Here is a 17,693-nt window from a genome sequence, read left to right as displayed (position 1 = left end):
AAGTGTGAGATACTAAACTAATGATGTGGTAGTTTTCATACTTGTCAGCACCTGCTGTCTTGGGAATAGGTATAACAATATTCTGTCTAAAATTGGATGGCATTTCTCCCATATCAGACATCTTACACACTAAATAGAATAATTTGCCATGCTGGTTTCTTTTAAGGCGATCAGTAATTTTGAGGATATGCCATAAATTTCTGGTGGCTTGTTCTTATTTACGTCTCTCAAAGCTCTGTCAAATTCAGACCTCAAAATTGGGTCTAACATTTCATCAACATCAACCCTGCGTCTTTCCCTTGATACAATAGTTCCTGCCATCTTTCTACCATGTTTTCTTTCCCTAGAAGTGATTATCTATCTGAGCTATTAATATTCATACACCTAGTTTTCCTTTCTCCAAAGGTTTCCTTGATTTTCCTGTATGTAGCATCTACCTTTCCTAAAACACATAGGCCCCTAACCTTCAACATCCTTGCAATTCTCATTCAGCCATTCTTCCTTAGCTTTCCTGCACTTTCTGTCTACTTCATTCTTTAATCGCCTATATTCTTTTCTGCCGTCCTTATTTCTTGCGTTCTTGTATTTTCGCCATTCATCAATCAAGTCTACTATCTCCCGAGTTATCCAAGGCTTCTTACTTGAGTTTACATTTCTTCAGCAGCCTTACCAATCTCATTCTTCTTGTACACATATATATAGCCGTTGTTTGTGGTGTTTGAGTCAAGTATTAGCAAGGACTAAATTATGATCAGTGCAGAATTCAACCAGCCGACTTCCTCCTTCATTCCTTTGTCCCAGTCTGATTTTTCCTATGGCATTATCTTCCCTTCCTAGGCCCACCATTGCATTCCAGTCTCCCATCACAGTTAGATTCTCGTCTCCTGTTACATATTGGTATTAAATATTCTTTCGATTTCTTTATCGTTTGCTGAACTAGTAGGCATGTAAACCTGCACCATTGTGGTGGGCATTGGCTTGGAGACTGTCTTGGCATCAATAATCCTGTCACTATGCTGGTTGTAGTAGCTTACCTGCTGCCCTAAACCAACTTCTGCATTTCCCCCTGTTTGATTTTGTGTTGATATATCTGTAGTCGCCTGACCAAAGATCCTACTCTTCGTGCCAACGTACTTCACTTACATCATCTGCATGTATCTTTAGTTTATCCAATTCTCATTTCAGATTCTCTAACCTACCACGATGATTCAAATTTCTAACATTCCATGCGCTAACTCGCTGAATGTCAGTATTCATGTTCCTCATGATTCAAAATTACATCTTGTAAAATTTCTTACGATAACTCGGAATTTTCATATATACTGCTGATCTCAGGTCACATATAGGGAAAGAAGACAAAGCAGAAAGATGGCAGGAACATATCCACCAGTTGTATCAAGGTAAAGACGTAGACGATATGGTTCAGGAACAGGAAAAGGAAGAGGTTGTTAATGCTGACAAAATGGCAGACCCAGTTTTGAGGACAGAATACAACAGAGGTGTGAGAGACTGAAATAGGAACAAGGCATCTGGAATTGATGACATTCCCTGTGAATTACTGACTGCTTTAGGAGAAACCAGCATGGCGAGGTTGTTGTATTTAGTGTGTAACATGTATGAGACGGAAGTGCAATCCGATTTTCGGCAGAATGTTGTTATACCTATTCCCAAGAAAGCAGGTGCTGACAAGTGTGAAAACTACCACACCATTATTTTGGTATCTCATGCCTATAGAATTAATGTATTATTTACAGGAGAATGGAAAGATAAGTTGAAACTGAGTTGGAAGAAGATCAATTTGGCTTCAGAAGAAATTTAGGAACATGTGATGCAACCCTAACTTAACGTCTGATCTTAGAGGATCGAATTATGAAGGAAAAGCCCATGTATATGGTGTTCGTAGATCTAGAAAAGGCATTCAATAACAATAATGTTGATTGGTCCAAGCTCTTTGAGATTCTGAAGGTGATCGGATCAGTTACCGAGAATGAAGAATTATCTACATCTACATAAAAATCAGCCTGCAGTGATAATAATCAAGGTCTTTGAAAAAGAAGCAGCAGTAATACCAATATAATGGTCCGTTATTGGACATCATAAATTTTCCAGCTAACTCATTCTTGGTTGCCTGCATTTCGCCCTCGTGTGCTAAGTTGGGCTCATCAGTTGGTACTTAGCACACCTACCAAGACGCAAGGCTAGTGCATACCGTGGAGCCACCAGCAGTGCCAATGCACTATGAGAGACTATGTCTCACTTTCAAAAATTGATGCCTGCCTGGCCATCAGATGATATAGATGTTCATTCCCATAGGGAACATGAAATATTTGTCCTGAGTGAGAAGATGTAGGTAATATTAGATTAGGAAATGAAGTCTTAAAGGATGTACCTGAATATTTTTACTTGGGTAGTAGCCTAAAATAACTAACGATGGCAGAAGTAAGGAGGGCATAAAATGCAGACTAGCACAAGCAAGGAAGAGCTTTCTTAGGAAAGGAAATGTGTTCACTTCGAACATTGATATAGGAATTAGAAAGATTTTCATCTGGACCATGCAATTATATGGAAGTGAAACATGGATGATGAGTAGCTCAGAAAGAAAGAGAATTGAAAGTTTTGAAATGTGGTGTTAACTGAAGAATGTTGAAGGTGAGATGGATAGATCAAATCATGAATGAAAAGATACTGAATTGAATTGGTGAGAGGAGATCGATTTGGCTAAATTTAATGAGAAGAAGAGATAGAATGGTAGGAGACATCTTAAGACACCCAGGACTTGTTCAGTTGGTTTTTGAGGGAAGTGTAAGTGGTAAGAATGGTAGTGGTAGTCCAAGGTATGAATATGACAAGCAGATTAGAGCAGATGTAGGATGCAGTAGTTGCGTAGAAATGAAACGGTTAGCACAGAAGAGGGTGGCATGGAGAGCTGTATCAAATCAGTCTGTGGACCGATGACTCAAACAACAACAAGAACAACACGTAAAGTCACATTGAGATAAGCCATCAAACTGATGTATTTAAATATTATAGCAAGTGTCGTCACTTTAAACACTGAACATAATCCTTTCATGGAAATGTAAGTTTCATGAAAATCTGTTCCAGGTTGTCTGTACCATTTTGCCCAAACCTTCCCACTATTCTTAGCCTCTCTTGATTTACCAGTACTTACTACTGAGCAAGTTGAATTTGCGGTTTGGGTCACATAGCTATCAGCTTGCAATTGGAAGATAGTTGGTTCGAACCCCTTTGTCGGCAGACCTGAAGATGGCCGTCTGTGGTTTCCCATTTTCACACCAGAAAAATGATTGGATTGTACCTTGATTAAGGGCATGATCACTTCCCTCCCAGTCGTAGCTCTTTCCTGTCCCATAATTACCATAACACCTGTCTGTGTTGGTACAATGTTGAACAAATAGCAAAAACAGATGTTGTTGGTTGAGTTATCAGTCCATACAGTAGTTTGATGCAGCCCTCCATGTCACCTTATCCTCTGCCATTCATACAGAGAGAGCTGCATGTCCTGGGAAGTTAGTTATGGCTGTAGTTTCCTGTTGCTTTCAGCCATGTAGCAGTATCAACACAGATAAACTAAATAGACCACGAACCTACTACGCTGGCATAGCAGGGGAAAAGGTGATTCTCCCACGTGGCGCATCCCAGGTGGTGGATAGCGGGGTCCTAACCGGCTTGCCGGCAGACATGAGGGAAACAAAATACCTCTTGCAGACCAAACACACAACCCCCTGTGTGTAGGGGATGCAGACGAAGAATACACTCACGGTAATCCTTGCCTGTTGTAAGAGACTACTAAAAGGGGCGACCAAGGGATTGTATTAGAACCATGAAACTACTTGTGATTAGTACCACCACGTGTCACTTTTACTTGCGCGTAGTACCACTATGTTAGGTACAAAACAGGTTTGTGATTAGTGGCAACAGAGTGCGTTGCTGGCTTTTACAGTACCTGTGATTAGTACCAGTTCAGGAGCGACACAATGGTTCTGGCTTGCCTATGATTAGTACCCACTATATGAGGAACACCACGGGATAGTGCGAGTCCCTGTGGTTAGTACAGGTATGTGATGAATACCATAGGTTTGCGTTGCGTGTAAATGGCGCCGCAATGTGTGAAACACCATAGGTCTGTATTACATGTGCGAATTTCATTACCTGTGAGTAGTATCATAATGTGTGGAATACTGTGAGTCTACGCTACTTTTGATTAGTACCGCAACATGACAAATACCATGGTTCTACTTTCCTAGCGATAGGTACCATTATGAGGGGGCGATGACTTGGATTTTGGACTCCTTTAGACTACAAGCATCATCGATTCAGTATTATGCTATAGAAGCAGTCCCTTGGTCAGTAATACTATTGTTTTACGTCAGTTTCTGTGAATGTAAGGCATTGCGGGTCAGATCCATTGATTGTTTTAAATTCATATCCATCCATTCATTCTTTGTCCTCACGTTTTGAATTCTGATCAGTGGAGGATTTTGGATTTTTAATTTCTTATTACATTTCGTCTCATTTCGTACCATTAGGGGCCGATGACCTAGATGTTAGGCCCCTTTAAACAACAGCATCATCATCATCAAACTAAATAGATATACCACTTATTTTAAGTACAAGTTTCAACTTACAGTATTCTGATCACTGGGATGACTGGGGGTGGTGACCTCAGTGTTGGGTCCATCAAGCAACCACCACCACCACCACCACCTAGGTGACTCGTAAGTTGCTATACTTGATATGTAAAAGTAATACAAATTCCTTTCTAATATCTATTCTCATTCATGCTGGAAAGAGCGTCTTGAATTGAGCTACATGAGAAAATGCCAATTTTCTAAAACCTACCAAATTCTGAATTACTTCCTGTCATGCTATGTACCGGTAGCTTTCTTGGTTGTCATTGTTCTTCAGTCTTCTGTAACTTAGGTCAATATAACTCGTGCCATTTCTTGTTTCATGAATTTTCTGACTTGACAACCACCTCCACCTTGTTTGAGAGTGAAGTAGAGGAGGGAGTTAACCTTTTATTTCTCTTCTTCTTCTTCTGCCTCTTCTGCTTCACAAGCTGGGTTGAGTAAATCAGTTGATGGAAGTGATGGCCTTCTAAGCTCAAGTTGGCTGCTTCGATCCTGGTTTGGACCGATTGTATTCGAAGATGCGCTGGTACATCAAATTTGTGTAGGTAAATTTACCGGCACATGAAATAACTTTTGTGGGACAAAATTCCAGCACCTCAGCATCTCTGAAAACCATAAAAGCAGTTAGTGGGATGTAAAACTACTACTACTACTACTACTACCACCATCACCTACCGAGCTCGATAGCTGCAGTCGCTTAAGTGCGGCCAGTATCCAGTAATCGGGAGATCGTGGGTTGGAGCCCCACTGTCGCCAGCCCTGAAGATGGTTTTCCGTGGTTTCCCATTTTCACACCAGGCAAATGCCGGGGCTGTACCTTAATTAAGGCCACGGCCGCTTCCTTCCACTTCCTAGGCCTTTCCTGTCCCATCGTCGCCATAAGACATATCTGTGTCGGTGCGATGTAAAGTAAATAGCAAACTACCATCACCTCCTTCACAATAATACTGCATGGCCTGACTGCAGGTATTGGAAATTCAGTAGGTAAAAAGTTTTCTGGTGTAGGCCTATATACCTTGCATTTTGGAGTTTCCGCCAATTGTTGATAAGTACCCTTTAAACGTCTTTCCAAATAGTAATGGCCTCAATAGACAAGAGTTATTATGATGGCTACAAATTAGTCATAGTCATGATTGTTATAGTGATCAGTCACTAAGGTTCTGAGTTATAGAATAGGTAAGACGATTAACAAACTCCTCTCCTTAGTGCCTTTTAATATGAACAACCTTGAATCTTTCAACGTTGTTGAGTCCCTCTCTGAATAAATTAAGCATTTGCTCTATCCCTTAATAGAAACTTGTATTGGGGTATATTGTTTATATTTATTATTTGAAAGTAAAATGAATTGCCTGAACTATCTTTTAGGTGAACTACATTTTTTCTGTATGACCTTTACAGTTGGTTGATCCCAGTGTGGCACGCTTTGAACCTCCATATCCAGAAGTTGTTCTTAAGGAAAAAGTTACATCAGAGTTTGATTACATCGTAGAAGTGGACGAGCATAAAGTTGGATTCAAGATCATACGCAAGAGTACCAACGTTACTATGTAAGCCCTATATGCTCAAGATTATACTTTCTAAATTATATTCAAGATTAATTGACAAATACTTCTTATGAGTAAAATAAGGCTAGTAACTTTCCATATTATGGAGAAAAGTGGTACTTGTTTACTACTACAGTACTAGTTACTATGTGGTTGGACTGAACTGGTGAACTTGCACATGCTTTTCTTGCTTTTAATGGTAGATTTTAACTGCTCTATATTGATGCAAGTGTAATGGACTAGTATAACTTGGAAACAATTCTCTATCCCATGGGTAAATAATGAAAATATCGAGCTCAATTATTATTTTATGTAGCTATGTACGGACTTTACTCACTCACTCACTCTTCTGGTGCTACAGTCCATGCAGGACCCTGGCCTCTCCTATAGCTGTCGCCCAACCATCTCTGTCTATTGCACACCTCCAGTTCTGGATTCCCAACGCCTGCATATCATCTCTGACGTCATCCCACCATCTCTTCCTCGGTCTTCCTTGCCTCCTTCTGCCTTCAGGGTGTTGCTTGAGGGCCTTCTTGGGAACTCTCTCCTCCTCCATTCTCACCATGTGCCCCAAGTAGCTCAGGCATCTCTTCTTTGCTTCTGTAACCAGGTCTATTGCAGCATAGAGCTGGTACACCTCTTGATTTGTTCGGATGCGCCATTCGCCTTCTTCACATACAGCCTCAAAGTTCTTCCGCAATACCTTTCTTTCCCACACCCGAAGCCTGTTCTTATCACTTTCATTAAGCGTCCAGGCTTCACATCCATAAAGAACTTCTGGCCGTATTATGGTGCAGTACACAGTGAGCTTAAGCCTTCTAGATTGGAGGACTTCAAATGTTTGTGGATTGCATAGAAGCATCTATTGCCTGCTGCGATGCGTGCTTGGATCTTTGCACCGACTACATTGCTTTCCGTTACTATGACACCCAGGTACTTGAATTCTCCAACTCTCTCATGCTTTCCTTCTTCCCATTCCAGGTCTCTCAGCCCTTAGAACCTTCCCTTCTCCCTCGTGCTCACCATATACTTTGTCTTTTCATTATTAATTCTCAGCCCCAGGTGTCTCAAACTTTCGCATGTGCACCACAGTGCCTCCATCAACTCTCTTATGTTCCTGCCAAGAAGGACAATGTCGTCTGCAAATGCCAAGTACTGAAGCGACCTGGTGTAAATAGTACCCCGAGGGTTCAGTGGTATTTTCCTAATGACATGCTCCAGGCAAAGATTAAAGAGGGTTGTCGACATAGCATCTCCCTGCCTAAGCCCTCCTCGTACTGGGAACTCTCTGGTCAGCTTCCCCTGGATTTTCACTTTAGCTCTGGTATTTCTCAATGTCATTTCCACAAGATTGATGATCTTTCTTGGCACCTGCATTTCCTCCAACACCATTCGTAGCTTGGATCTATGGACACTGTCATAGGTCTCTTTATAATCAACGTAGTGTTGGTGAACGTTGACGTTATATTTGTGGCACTTCTCCAGAATTAGTCATAATGACAGGATATGATCAATTGTTGACCTGTTTCGTCAAAATCCACACTGGTATTCACCCAGTTCTTTCTCTGCATATGCTTCTAATCTCCTTGCTAACACTTTTGAGAAGATCTTATATGCCACATTGTGAAGTGAGATCCCATGGTAGTTGCTACCTACCGTCATGTTGTTCTCTTTATGGCTGGGGCAGATGACCGCTATGTTCCAATCTTCTGGTATGTCTTCGCTTTCCCACACTGCACAAATGAGGTTATGCAGCTTCCTGTAAACTTCCTCCCCATCATACTTGAAGATTCAGCAGGAATGGCATCTTCTCCTGGCGCATGGTTATTATGCATGAGGGTTATTGCCTTCTTCACCTTTTCTAAGGCCACTTCAGGCACATTTTCCTCCTCGCCGTCTACAACCAACTGACCATCTCCTACCTGCTCTTGCGATTCCTGAATTTTTTCCTCTATAGGGTTCAGAAGGGTTTCAAAATATTCTGCCCACCTTTCTATTATCCCATTCTCATCTCCAATCAAGTGGCCAACTTTATCTTTACAACATATTATCCTTGGCTGGAATCCCTTCTTAATTTCCATAGCTCCCTGGAACATGGCTCTGACCTTCTTTCTGGTCTGCATTTCCTCGATCTGCTGTAACTTCTCTTTTTCCCACTCCCTCTTCTTCATTCTCAGTACCTTCTTTGCCTCTCGTCTAGCTTGTTGGAATCTCTCAGTGCTTGCTCTTGTTCTTCGCTGCAGTGTTTTTTTCTCTTACTTCATACCGCTTTCAGACTACTGCCTGATACTCGTTGTCATACCATTCTATTCTCCTCACAGGTTCCGGAAATCCCACTGTTTCTGTGGCTACACTCTTCAAAGTATCATGTAATACTTTCCACTGCTGAGTCACTGTAGCTCCTTCTAGTTCTTGCCCTAACCCCCGCTTGCTTCATACCGCCTTCAGACTACTGCCTGATACTCGTCGTCATACCATTCTATTCTCCTCACAGGTTCCTGATGAAATCCCACTGTTTCTGTGGCTGCACTCTTCAAAGTATCATGTAATACTTTCCACTGCTGAGTCACTGTAGCTCCTCCTAGTTCTTGCTCTAACCCCCTGCGGGTGGGGGACACACATGTAGAATACACCCGCGGTGTCCTCTGCCTGTTGTAAGAGGCGACTAAAAGGGGCAACCTAGGCGTGGACATGGATTGCGGTTTGGTATAATGTGTTGGACCTCCTGTGGATGGGAGGGGATGAGTACATTCACAGGTAATCCCTGCCTGTTGTAGAAGGCGACTAAAAGGGTCATGTGGCCATGATCCCCTCTTTATTTTTTATTGTTTTTTTGAGGGTTAGTTGTAGACCATTTCAACATTTTTTGATGTGCGTGCTGCTCGGAGATGGGCCTCCTATGTGTGCGGTTACGCCCAAAAGCCCGCATTTGACCACCCAGGAATCTTGCGGGTGGGAGCGCCATGTACCCTGGCAGTAGTATCCGCCTGACAACACAGGTCCCCGCACAGCTGAATGCCAGAAGAACATATTATTATTAATTATTTATTCTTTTGTCTCTATATTTAGTGCTCTGCACACGCTATGGGGTACATGCTATTGCGGGTGACTGGAGGAAAGGAATCCTAGCGCTCATTGCCTCAGTCATCCCGTATTAGGCATCGTCCAAAATCGGACCCCGGGCAGTACCGGCTATGACCAGGTGGGTATTGCCTTGGCAGCTTGGTTCGGCTACAGAGACCCCTGATCAGAGTGGGTGGCATTCGGGGAGGATGATTTCGGGCATGGCTTCGAAACAAAGTTGCCCATCCCAAGGTGGTCCCCCACCGAAGTCTTCAACTTTTGCTTCCCTGAGAGGTTCAACTCCCTGGGAACATGCACAGCGTGAAGGAATGGGATCCAGCTTCCCTAGGTTTCTGGTTGCTACCAGAACTGATGGGCATGATTTTAAGCTGGTAAAATCTATTCTTTTTAGTAGACACATTGAAGGCGTCTACGGCGAACTTGAGGATCTGAAGAAAATGCGCAGCGGTAGTTTGCTTTTGAAGACTCGTACAGCACTGCAAGCTGATAAGTTGCTTAAGTGCGACTACTTTGGCGAAATCCCTGTCAAAGTGGAGGAGCACAAATCTTTTAATCTGGTTCGCGGAGTCATCTTTCACCGCGACCTTATTTTGAACACTGATGAGTTGATGGAAGACATGAAGAACCATAGCGTGACACACATCTGGCGTATTACGTGCAAGGTCAATGGTGAAGACATTGCCATTGGTGCCTTCATTGTCTCTTTGAAGCTGTGAGTGTTACCAGAGAAAGTCAAGGTAGCAACTTATCGTTGCAATGTGAGGCCGTACATCCGGCCTCCTATGCGATGCTATCAATGCCAGAGATTCGGACATATGATATCTCATTGTTTGAATCAGTCTGTGTGTGGTACGTGTGGAAGAGTAGCTCACTGCGCGGAGGAGTGCACAACTCCGTACAAGTGCACTCACTGCTCTGGTCTTCACTCTCCTCGGGATCGGAACTGTCCGACATACCTGAGTGAGAAGAAGATCCAGGAGATCAAGACCCTGGATGGTCTTTCCTACCAGGAAAAACGCTGTGAGTTTAATTCCATGAATACACCTGCCCGTACACTCAACTACAGCATGATAGCTCAGAGTCTCCCAGGTTCGCCTTTCATGACATCGTTACCCGTGATGATCGCTGCGCCCAAGGTGACTGTTGCTTCTCAGAGCAACATCGCAAAGAGTAAAAGCTTGAAGGTTGGGACCACCCCACCTTTGACCAATCAGAAGTCTGTGCCGGCTGGCAGTTTAAAGCCAGCAGAGCAAGGGGGGAAGGCTAAGTCCCCCCCCTCCTTTAAGAGGTTGGCAAAAGCCATGCCCCAACCAACGGAGGCGGCATTGTTGATCAGGGCTGGAAAAATCATCTCCCAGCCTGTCTACACTAGAAAAGAAGGTGACGAAGAAGAACACCCTTGCCGGGCGCTCTCACACTTCTCCTGCGAAAGAGAAATCATGCCCTCCATATGGAGGGTTTGAGTCTGCACCAGCAGGTACTCCTGCTCCAAAACCTGTGCGCTCCCCTTGTGGGGGAACTTCCCGCCCCCGAAAAGCATCGAAGTTCTGGGAGTCGTCCCCGCCGTCTGTCGACGGGATTGACGTCGCGCTGTCATCTACGTCTACGGATGTAGATGTTGATAGTGTTTAGGTTCACCGAGCATCTTGTTGCTCATAACCTAACACTACTTTTATAGTCCACACTATGGCACTGTTACAGTGGAATTGTAACGGTTATGACGCATCTTGCTGAGCTACGTCAGCTCATTAGTGAGTACGTGGCGAGTATAGTCTGTATTCATGAGACAAACTTCAGACCAGGTCATCATACAGTCTTGAGAAATTTCAAACTATACTTGACAGAACGATATTATGCTCACCGGGCGTCTGGTGGTGTGGGTATTGTTGTTCATTCTGATACCTATAGCGAAGGACCCCACTGGAAGCAGTTGCGGTGTGGGTACCGCTGCCTGTCATAGCAACAGTGTGTAACGTTCATTTTCCACCAGGCCAACCTCTTAACATAAATGATGTCACTGATCTTATAGTCAGCTTCCACCTCCCTTCCTCTTGTTGGGCGATTTTAACGCCCTTCACTCCATGTGGGGCTCTGAGATGTCTTGCCCCCAGGGAAGAGAGCTGGAAACATTAGTAACAGAGCTGGATTTATGTATTTTGAACACAGGGGAACCAACTCACTTTAGTGTACGCTACGGCATATATTCTCGCATAGACGTAAGGCTATGCAGCCGAACGTTGGTTCTGCTGTTTCGGTGGAATACACACGATGATCTCTGTGACAGTGACCATTTTCCTATCTTCCTAACTTTGTTGAAACAAAAATCCATTGAGGCTCCTCCTCGAAGGTTTCTTAAACATGCTGATTGGCCAAAGTACACATCACTAACTGTCTTTAACGACGATACCAGGCGGACCGTCGGCGAGGAAATAACTTACATCACCCAAGTTATTCTTGCTGCTGCTGAGGAGTCTATTCCGTCCTTCTCAGGGACTCCGCCGAAAACTCGTTCCTTGGTGGAACGAAGAAACTGCAGCAGCTATCAAAGAACGCCGTCGCGTTCATAAACGTTATCGTAGGCAGCCTATTGTGGCCAACTTGGTAACATTTAAACAACTCGCGCCTTCAAAGTAAGAAAGCTTTGTGGGTGAGATATGTGTCGTCTATGACGTCACATACTCCATCATCTCAAGTGTGGACTAAACTTTGACGTATTTCGGGTATCCAAAGTTTATCTTCTGTACGGGGAATTTCCATTGCAGGCAGTATCGTCACCGAACCACTCTCGATTGCTAACCATCTAGCTAGCCATTTTGCTGATATGTCTGGCTCCGAGAATTATCATTGTGATTTCCTCGCTCTGAAGCGGGAGGCTGAACGTCATCATCTCACTTTTGCCACTCAAGCCTCAGAGGACTATAACGTGCCCTTTACGGAGTGGGAACTCAACAGCGCCTTAGACTTTGCAAGGACACGTCTCCTGGACCAGACAATATTCATAACCAGATGTTAAAACACCTTAGTGAGGACAGTCTACTATATCTCCTTCGTATGTTCAACCGAATCTGGATAGAGGGTGAGTTTCCGTCTCAGTGGCGAGAGGGCATAGTCATTCCTGTCCTCAAGCCTGACAAAGATCCTAAGTATGCAGGAAGATATAGACCTATTTGTCTCACAAACTACTTGTGTAAGCTATTTGAGAGGATGGTAACTCATCGACTTGTGTGGTGTCTGGAGAAACAAGGACTCTTGTCCGAGTACCAGTGAGGTTTTCGAGCCGCTCGCTCAACCACTGACCACTTGGTATGCCCGGAGAGCTCTATCCAGGATGCATTTCTCCGCAAACAGCATTTGGTAGCTGTTTTCTTTGACTTAGAAAAGGCTTATGACACCACATGGCGATATGTTATCCTTTCAGTCCTGCGTCGGTGGAGATTCCGAGGTCATTTGCCGGTATTTATTGCAAATTTTTTGTCCCTCCGTCTATTCCGTGTCCGAGTAGGGAGGACATATTTGCAATACCACATTCAAGAAAATGGAGTCTCACAGGGATCGGTTCTTAGTATCACTCTGTTCGAGATTGCCATAAACGGTATTGTCACTGCTGCTGGTTCAGCAGTAGTACCGTCGCTATCTGTGGACGATTTTGCTCTGAACTATAGCTCGCATAATATGGCAGTTGCAGGGCGACAATTACATCAAGCTGTTACGAGAGTGGAGCAGTGGACCGTAGAACATGGCTTTCGGTTTTCCACCGCAAAGACCTCCGTTGTCCACTTTTCTCGTCAACGTACTCTTCACCCACATCCTGAGCTTTATTTAGGAAATGTCGCTCTTCCGTAGTTGACACTTACTGATTTCTTGGGCTCCTTTTCCATAGTAAATTATCGTGGAAGCCACACATGCAGCAGCTAAAAGTGCAATGCACCAAGAGGCTTAATCTCTGAAAGTTACTTAGCAGCACTAATTGGGGAGCGGATCGCACGGTGCTCCTACGATTCTATCGGGCACATACTTTATCCAGGTTAGACTACGGCAGTGCAGCATATGGCTCAGCCAGACCAAGTGTCCTTGCAAAACTGAACAGCACCCACCACAGCGGGGTTAGGTTGGCGACGGGAGTTTTCCAAACATGCCCCATAGCTAGCCTGCTCCCTGAATCTGGTGTGCCACCTTTACACCTAAGGCGCCAGCAGCTCCTTCTGCCGTATGCTGCTACTTTCAGACAGATGCCACTTCACCCAAGCTATCCTTGCGTATTCAACAATGGAAACCGTTGGTTGTACGCCGCTTGTCCTCGAGCAGCGCGGCCTGTTGGAATACGATTGGATAGCAGTCACAGATTGTTTCAGGTACCTTCGATTCCTTGCCTTGTCAGACAACTAAGTGGGGTACCTCTGTGGGTAGTACGACGACCTGAAATAATCCTGGATCTGCACACTTTCCAGAAGGAAAACACCGACGCTTCGAATTATCGGTGAATCTATTTTTATTATTTAAAGTTTTATTTTCCGTATTGATTGGATTCAATGTATAGACAAGAAAAGTGTTCCACCGATCAATACTTATTTATTGTGAATGGATTATTACACTAGTACCGGTTTCGGCCTTTCATGGCCATCATCAGCTAGTACATAACATTTATAGTCATTAGACAAAATTACAAAGATGTTATGTTAGATCATCCGAATGTCTAATGAAAAATGGAAGTAAAATATATTGCAGTATTGTTATATTAAAATATCTGTGATTAAAGGTGGTGATGGTTACAATAAACTAAAACCTATTGAGTGTACATGGATATGAATACATTAAACACATTAAAACATATAGGCCACAGTATAAAACACTTGAAAAATTATAACACATTAAAACATAGTATATATTTTAAAAACGTCTTAAGCATTCACGTCTCCGAGAACAATCTTAACATCATGTCTTGGAGCCACATCGTATTCTTTCTCGAGTACACTGTATAATTCATCTTTCACATCTTCGCTAGAGTCTTCCGTTGGAGCATGAGCACAGAATACTCTTATGTTAAACAGGGAGAACTTTAAGCGTAGGGAACATAGTCTCTCATTCAGGGGTTTGAATCCCAAAACCACATGCTTCACATCATTTGCTACCATAAATCCTGTTCCCAGCTGGTTTTTATCACCCCCACTGAAGAATATGGTATAATTTATTGAATCCATAATATCTGCACTTTTTCACCTGATTTCTTGCAGTGCAGCAATCGACACCTTATAATTCTTTAAGACCTCCTTCAGATTCCTAAAGGCTCCCTCTCGGTGCAGGCTTAGCACACACCAGGTTCCAAAAATAACATCTCGTTTTCCTTTTCCTCGCTTAGTCATCATCAATTTATCCATCCGGCTATCTCTGTAGGTATGTCTCATAACAAGACTTTTTCACGTAGCTGGGGTGTTACCCCTGCGCACAACCCTCAACCTGGAGGACCAGGGAACCTTCTTTCTGTGTTATCATACCATAGTCGAGAACATCCCTTTTTAAGGTGCCGGATACTCGCCCTCACCCATCTCCTTAGGGAGTAGGATTTTCTGGTTACATAGGTAGGCGAACCTACCAACTCGAGCATTTCTCAGTATTTACCGTAGACACCCACTCGGCATTGGTGCCCACACTGAGACTCAATAGCCAGCCATTGACCCTCGTCCTTTATCCAGGCGTGGGACTGGCACTGGGTTTACCGTGGTATCTCCCAGTGGGGGAGTTATGTACGGAATTTTTTTGGTATAAATCATGGTCATAACAAAACGTGAGGTTATGTCATGACACGTCTGCTGTATGTTTATTAATATGAGTGTATTTAATGTAAGAACGTGTAATTAATAGTATATAATTTATTACTACCTCTAAATATGATGTATAAATCCAGTGTAATGTTGTGCAACACACGGTAATAGTCCAGAACAACGCATCCTGTCACTAGAAAGTTACAGAACATTTGATCCATTTGTAAATAGGTTATTGCAGTGGTGCCAACTATTACGGGTTGTCCATAATCATTACGGATTTCACCTCACGATTACGGCATTACAGTTAAAGGGAAAATTATTACGGAAAAGCGACACTATTACGAAAGTCATTTTCTATGGAAAAAGAAATAAGGAAGGAAATATGTTCAATCATTTCCAGCTTTTCTGATAAATCCTCCTCGTTTCATTGCTTGTGAGTTGGCAACTGTACTTATTCGATCGTAAGCGTTGTGAAATTCATTGTGTGAATGAAGGACTTTCTCTGCTCTTTTCCAGTACAAATCCTTAAGTAATGTTGTATTGACAAAATTGAGGGTCACATTAAGCACATGTACACTGGAATCGTTTATGGTTCAGAACATGAAAAGGTCATCACAGAGGGAAGGATGTTTCAAGAATACCTTCACTGAAAAGCATCTGCTGGATGCAAAATAAGTTACAAAGAATGTTTTATCACCTCTGTTATTGGAGACTCTAGAAATTACGAGAAAACATGTTGTGTCATACTTTTCTAGAAGTCTGGCCAGGCAATGTATATAAAGAGGCAGCCTTGGGATTTGGAGTTACAGTTGTTAGTGAGAGTTGGTAATGAAAGTCATTAGTCATGTTAACTCATGTTGTGATTTTGGTTGACAAGCTAGTGTAGCAGTCTTCTTCTTCTCCTTTGCATTTTTTTGTTCAAGAAGGCAGTTTATTAGTGTCTGTGTGTGTACAATGTGTATCATCATCATCATCATCATCTCCAGCTGTTGGCTGGGTCTGCTTGGAACATTAGCCTCTCCGTCTCCTCTTGTCTTCCCACCACTTCTCCCTAGTCACTCTTGCCCAGTCCTCACCTCTTCTCTGTACACACTCTTCCACTCCTTTTATTCACCTGTCTCTTGGTCTTCCTCTTGGCCGTTACCTGTTATCTCCATTTCGTGCATCGTCCTCGGTATCTTTTCCTCTTGTCATTCTCTTCACGTGTCCATACCATCTAGTCTAGATGCCTCTATCCTATTCTGTAGTGGCTCTTCTTTTACTATATCTCGAACCTTCTCATTTCTCATCTTATCCCATCTTGTCACTCCTATCCTGCTTCTCAGAAATTTCATTTCACTTGCCTATATTCTATTCATGGCTCTCTGCCTCATTACCCATATCTCAGCTGCATACGTCAGAATAGGTATATAGTACGTACTGTACATCACCGTTTTGCTTCTCTGAGGGACATCCTTGCTCCAAACCAGGCTTCTGACACTTTTCAGGAATGCTCCTGCTTGTCTTCCATGCTCGATTATTTCCTTATCATTTCTTCCACTTTTCTGTATGATGTCCGACTCGTCGGCTGAATGGTCAGCGTACTGGCCTTTGGTTCAGAGGGTCCTGGGTTCGATTCCCGGCTGGGTCGGGGATTTTAACCTTAATTGGTTAATTCCAATGGCTCGGGGGCTGGGTGTGTGTGGCGTATTCAACATTAGAAATAATCCTAGGTAGGGCCCTCATCTTCACAGACATGCAGGTCGCCTAATAGGCCGTCTACTAGAAAAAGACCTGCACCAGGCCTCTCCGGAGGCCATACGATACTGACTAGATTATTCAGATGCATAACAGCAAATCAGATCATGTTTTTGAATCTGTTGGCTGGAAACTGGAAATGTACAAATGACTGAAGATGAAAACAACTAGGCCTATCCTTGTGCCACACATTAATGTTGGATGGTAATATTAGTGTATCAGTTATGAACATAACCGTGTTCTTAAATAGACAAAAGGAAAATACTCTTCAATAACAACCTCTTCTTCAGCCATAGCTTTGTAAAGTTTTCAAAAACTGTAAGGCCTTACCTAGTTGACATTTCCTTTGAAGTACCAAAAGGAGTCCACTTGCAACTTAACAATCACAGTTTGTTTCATTCTGTATAATGCACACAACAGTCGTAACTCATGTTTAACTTATAACTGCCAGAACCGTTTCCATGTCTCGTTTACTCTTCCCCTTTCCATTCATTCCTCCTTCTGCTCCCTTAGGCACATGTTTTCCAATGCATCTCAAATCATGCCATGCGTCTTTTGATATAGTCTTAAACACAAATAAACTTCTCCCATTCTAATTTCAGTGACAGTCACCTTCACCTTTCCTTGTTACAGATTTATATAATTCAGTAAGTCCAAGAGTATATTTGATACCCAAAATTGAGTTACTTTTATTGAGATTTTGATTTTGTGCTTTTATATATAGCTGAGTAGCAATACTGCTGGCTTCTCACCAAGGTGGCCGAGATTCGAATGCCTACCAGTATATGAGGGATTTTGGAAATGGAAAGTTACATCCCTGTAGTTTGAATTCCATGTACGATGGAAGTCCTGTGGTTTTGATTATGATATTAACAGTCACGTAACACTGTTGCCTGGCTTGCTTGAATATTTTA

The 17,693-nt window shown here is 43.0% G+C and overlaps 1 protein-coding gene across 3 annotated transcripts in view; it reads left to right on the top strand.

Moving 5' to 3' along the window:
- The window catches only part of LOC136864504 (lysosomal alpha-glucosidase), a 350,034-nt gene that overhangs the window by 3,166 nt on the left and 329,175 nt on the right, over positions 1 to 17,693 (top strand). For all 3 annotated transcript variants that reach the window (XM_068226300.1, XM_067141562.2, XM_068226301.1), the window contains one exon: positions 6,051 to 6,199. In XM_068226300.1, the coding sequence (XP_068082401.1) occupies positions 6,051 to 6,199 (149 nt within the window). The remainder of the gene's footprint in view (positions 1 to 6,050; positions 6,200 to 17,693) is intronic.

This window comes from Anabrus simplex, chromosome 2 (assembly GCF_040414725.1).
Source record: "Anabrus simplex isolate iqAnaSimp1 chromosome 2, ASM4041472v1, whole genome shotgun sequence".
NCBI classification, from domain to species: Eukaryota; Metazoa; Arthropoda; class Insecta; order Orthoptera; family Tettigoniidae; genus Anabrus; species Anabrus simplex.
This window is presented reverse-complemented; position numbering and strand designations above follow the sequence as displayed.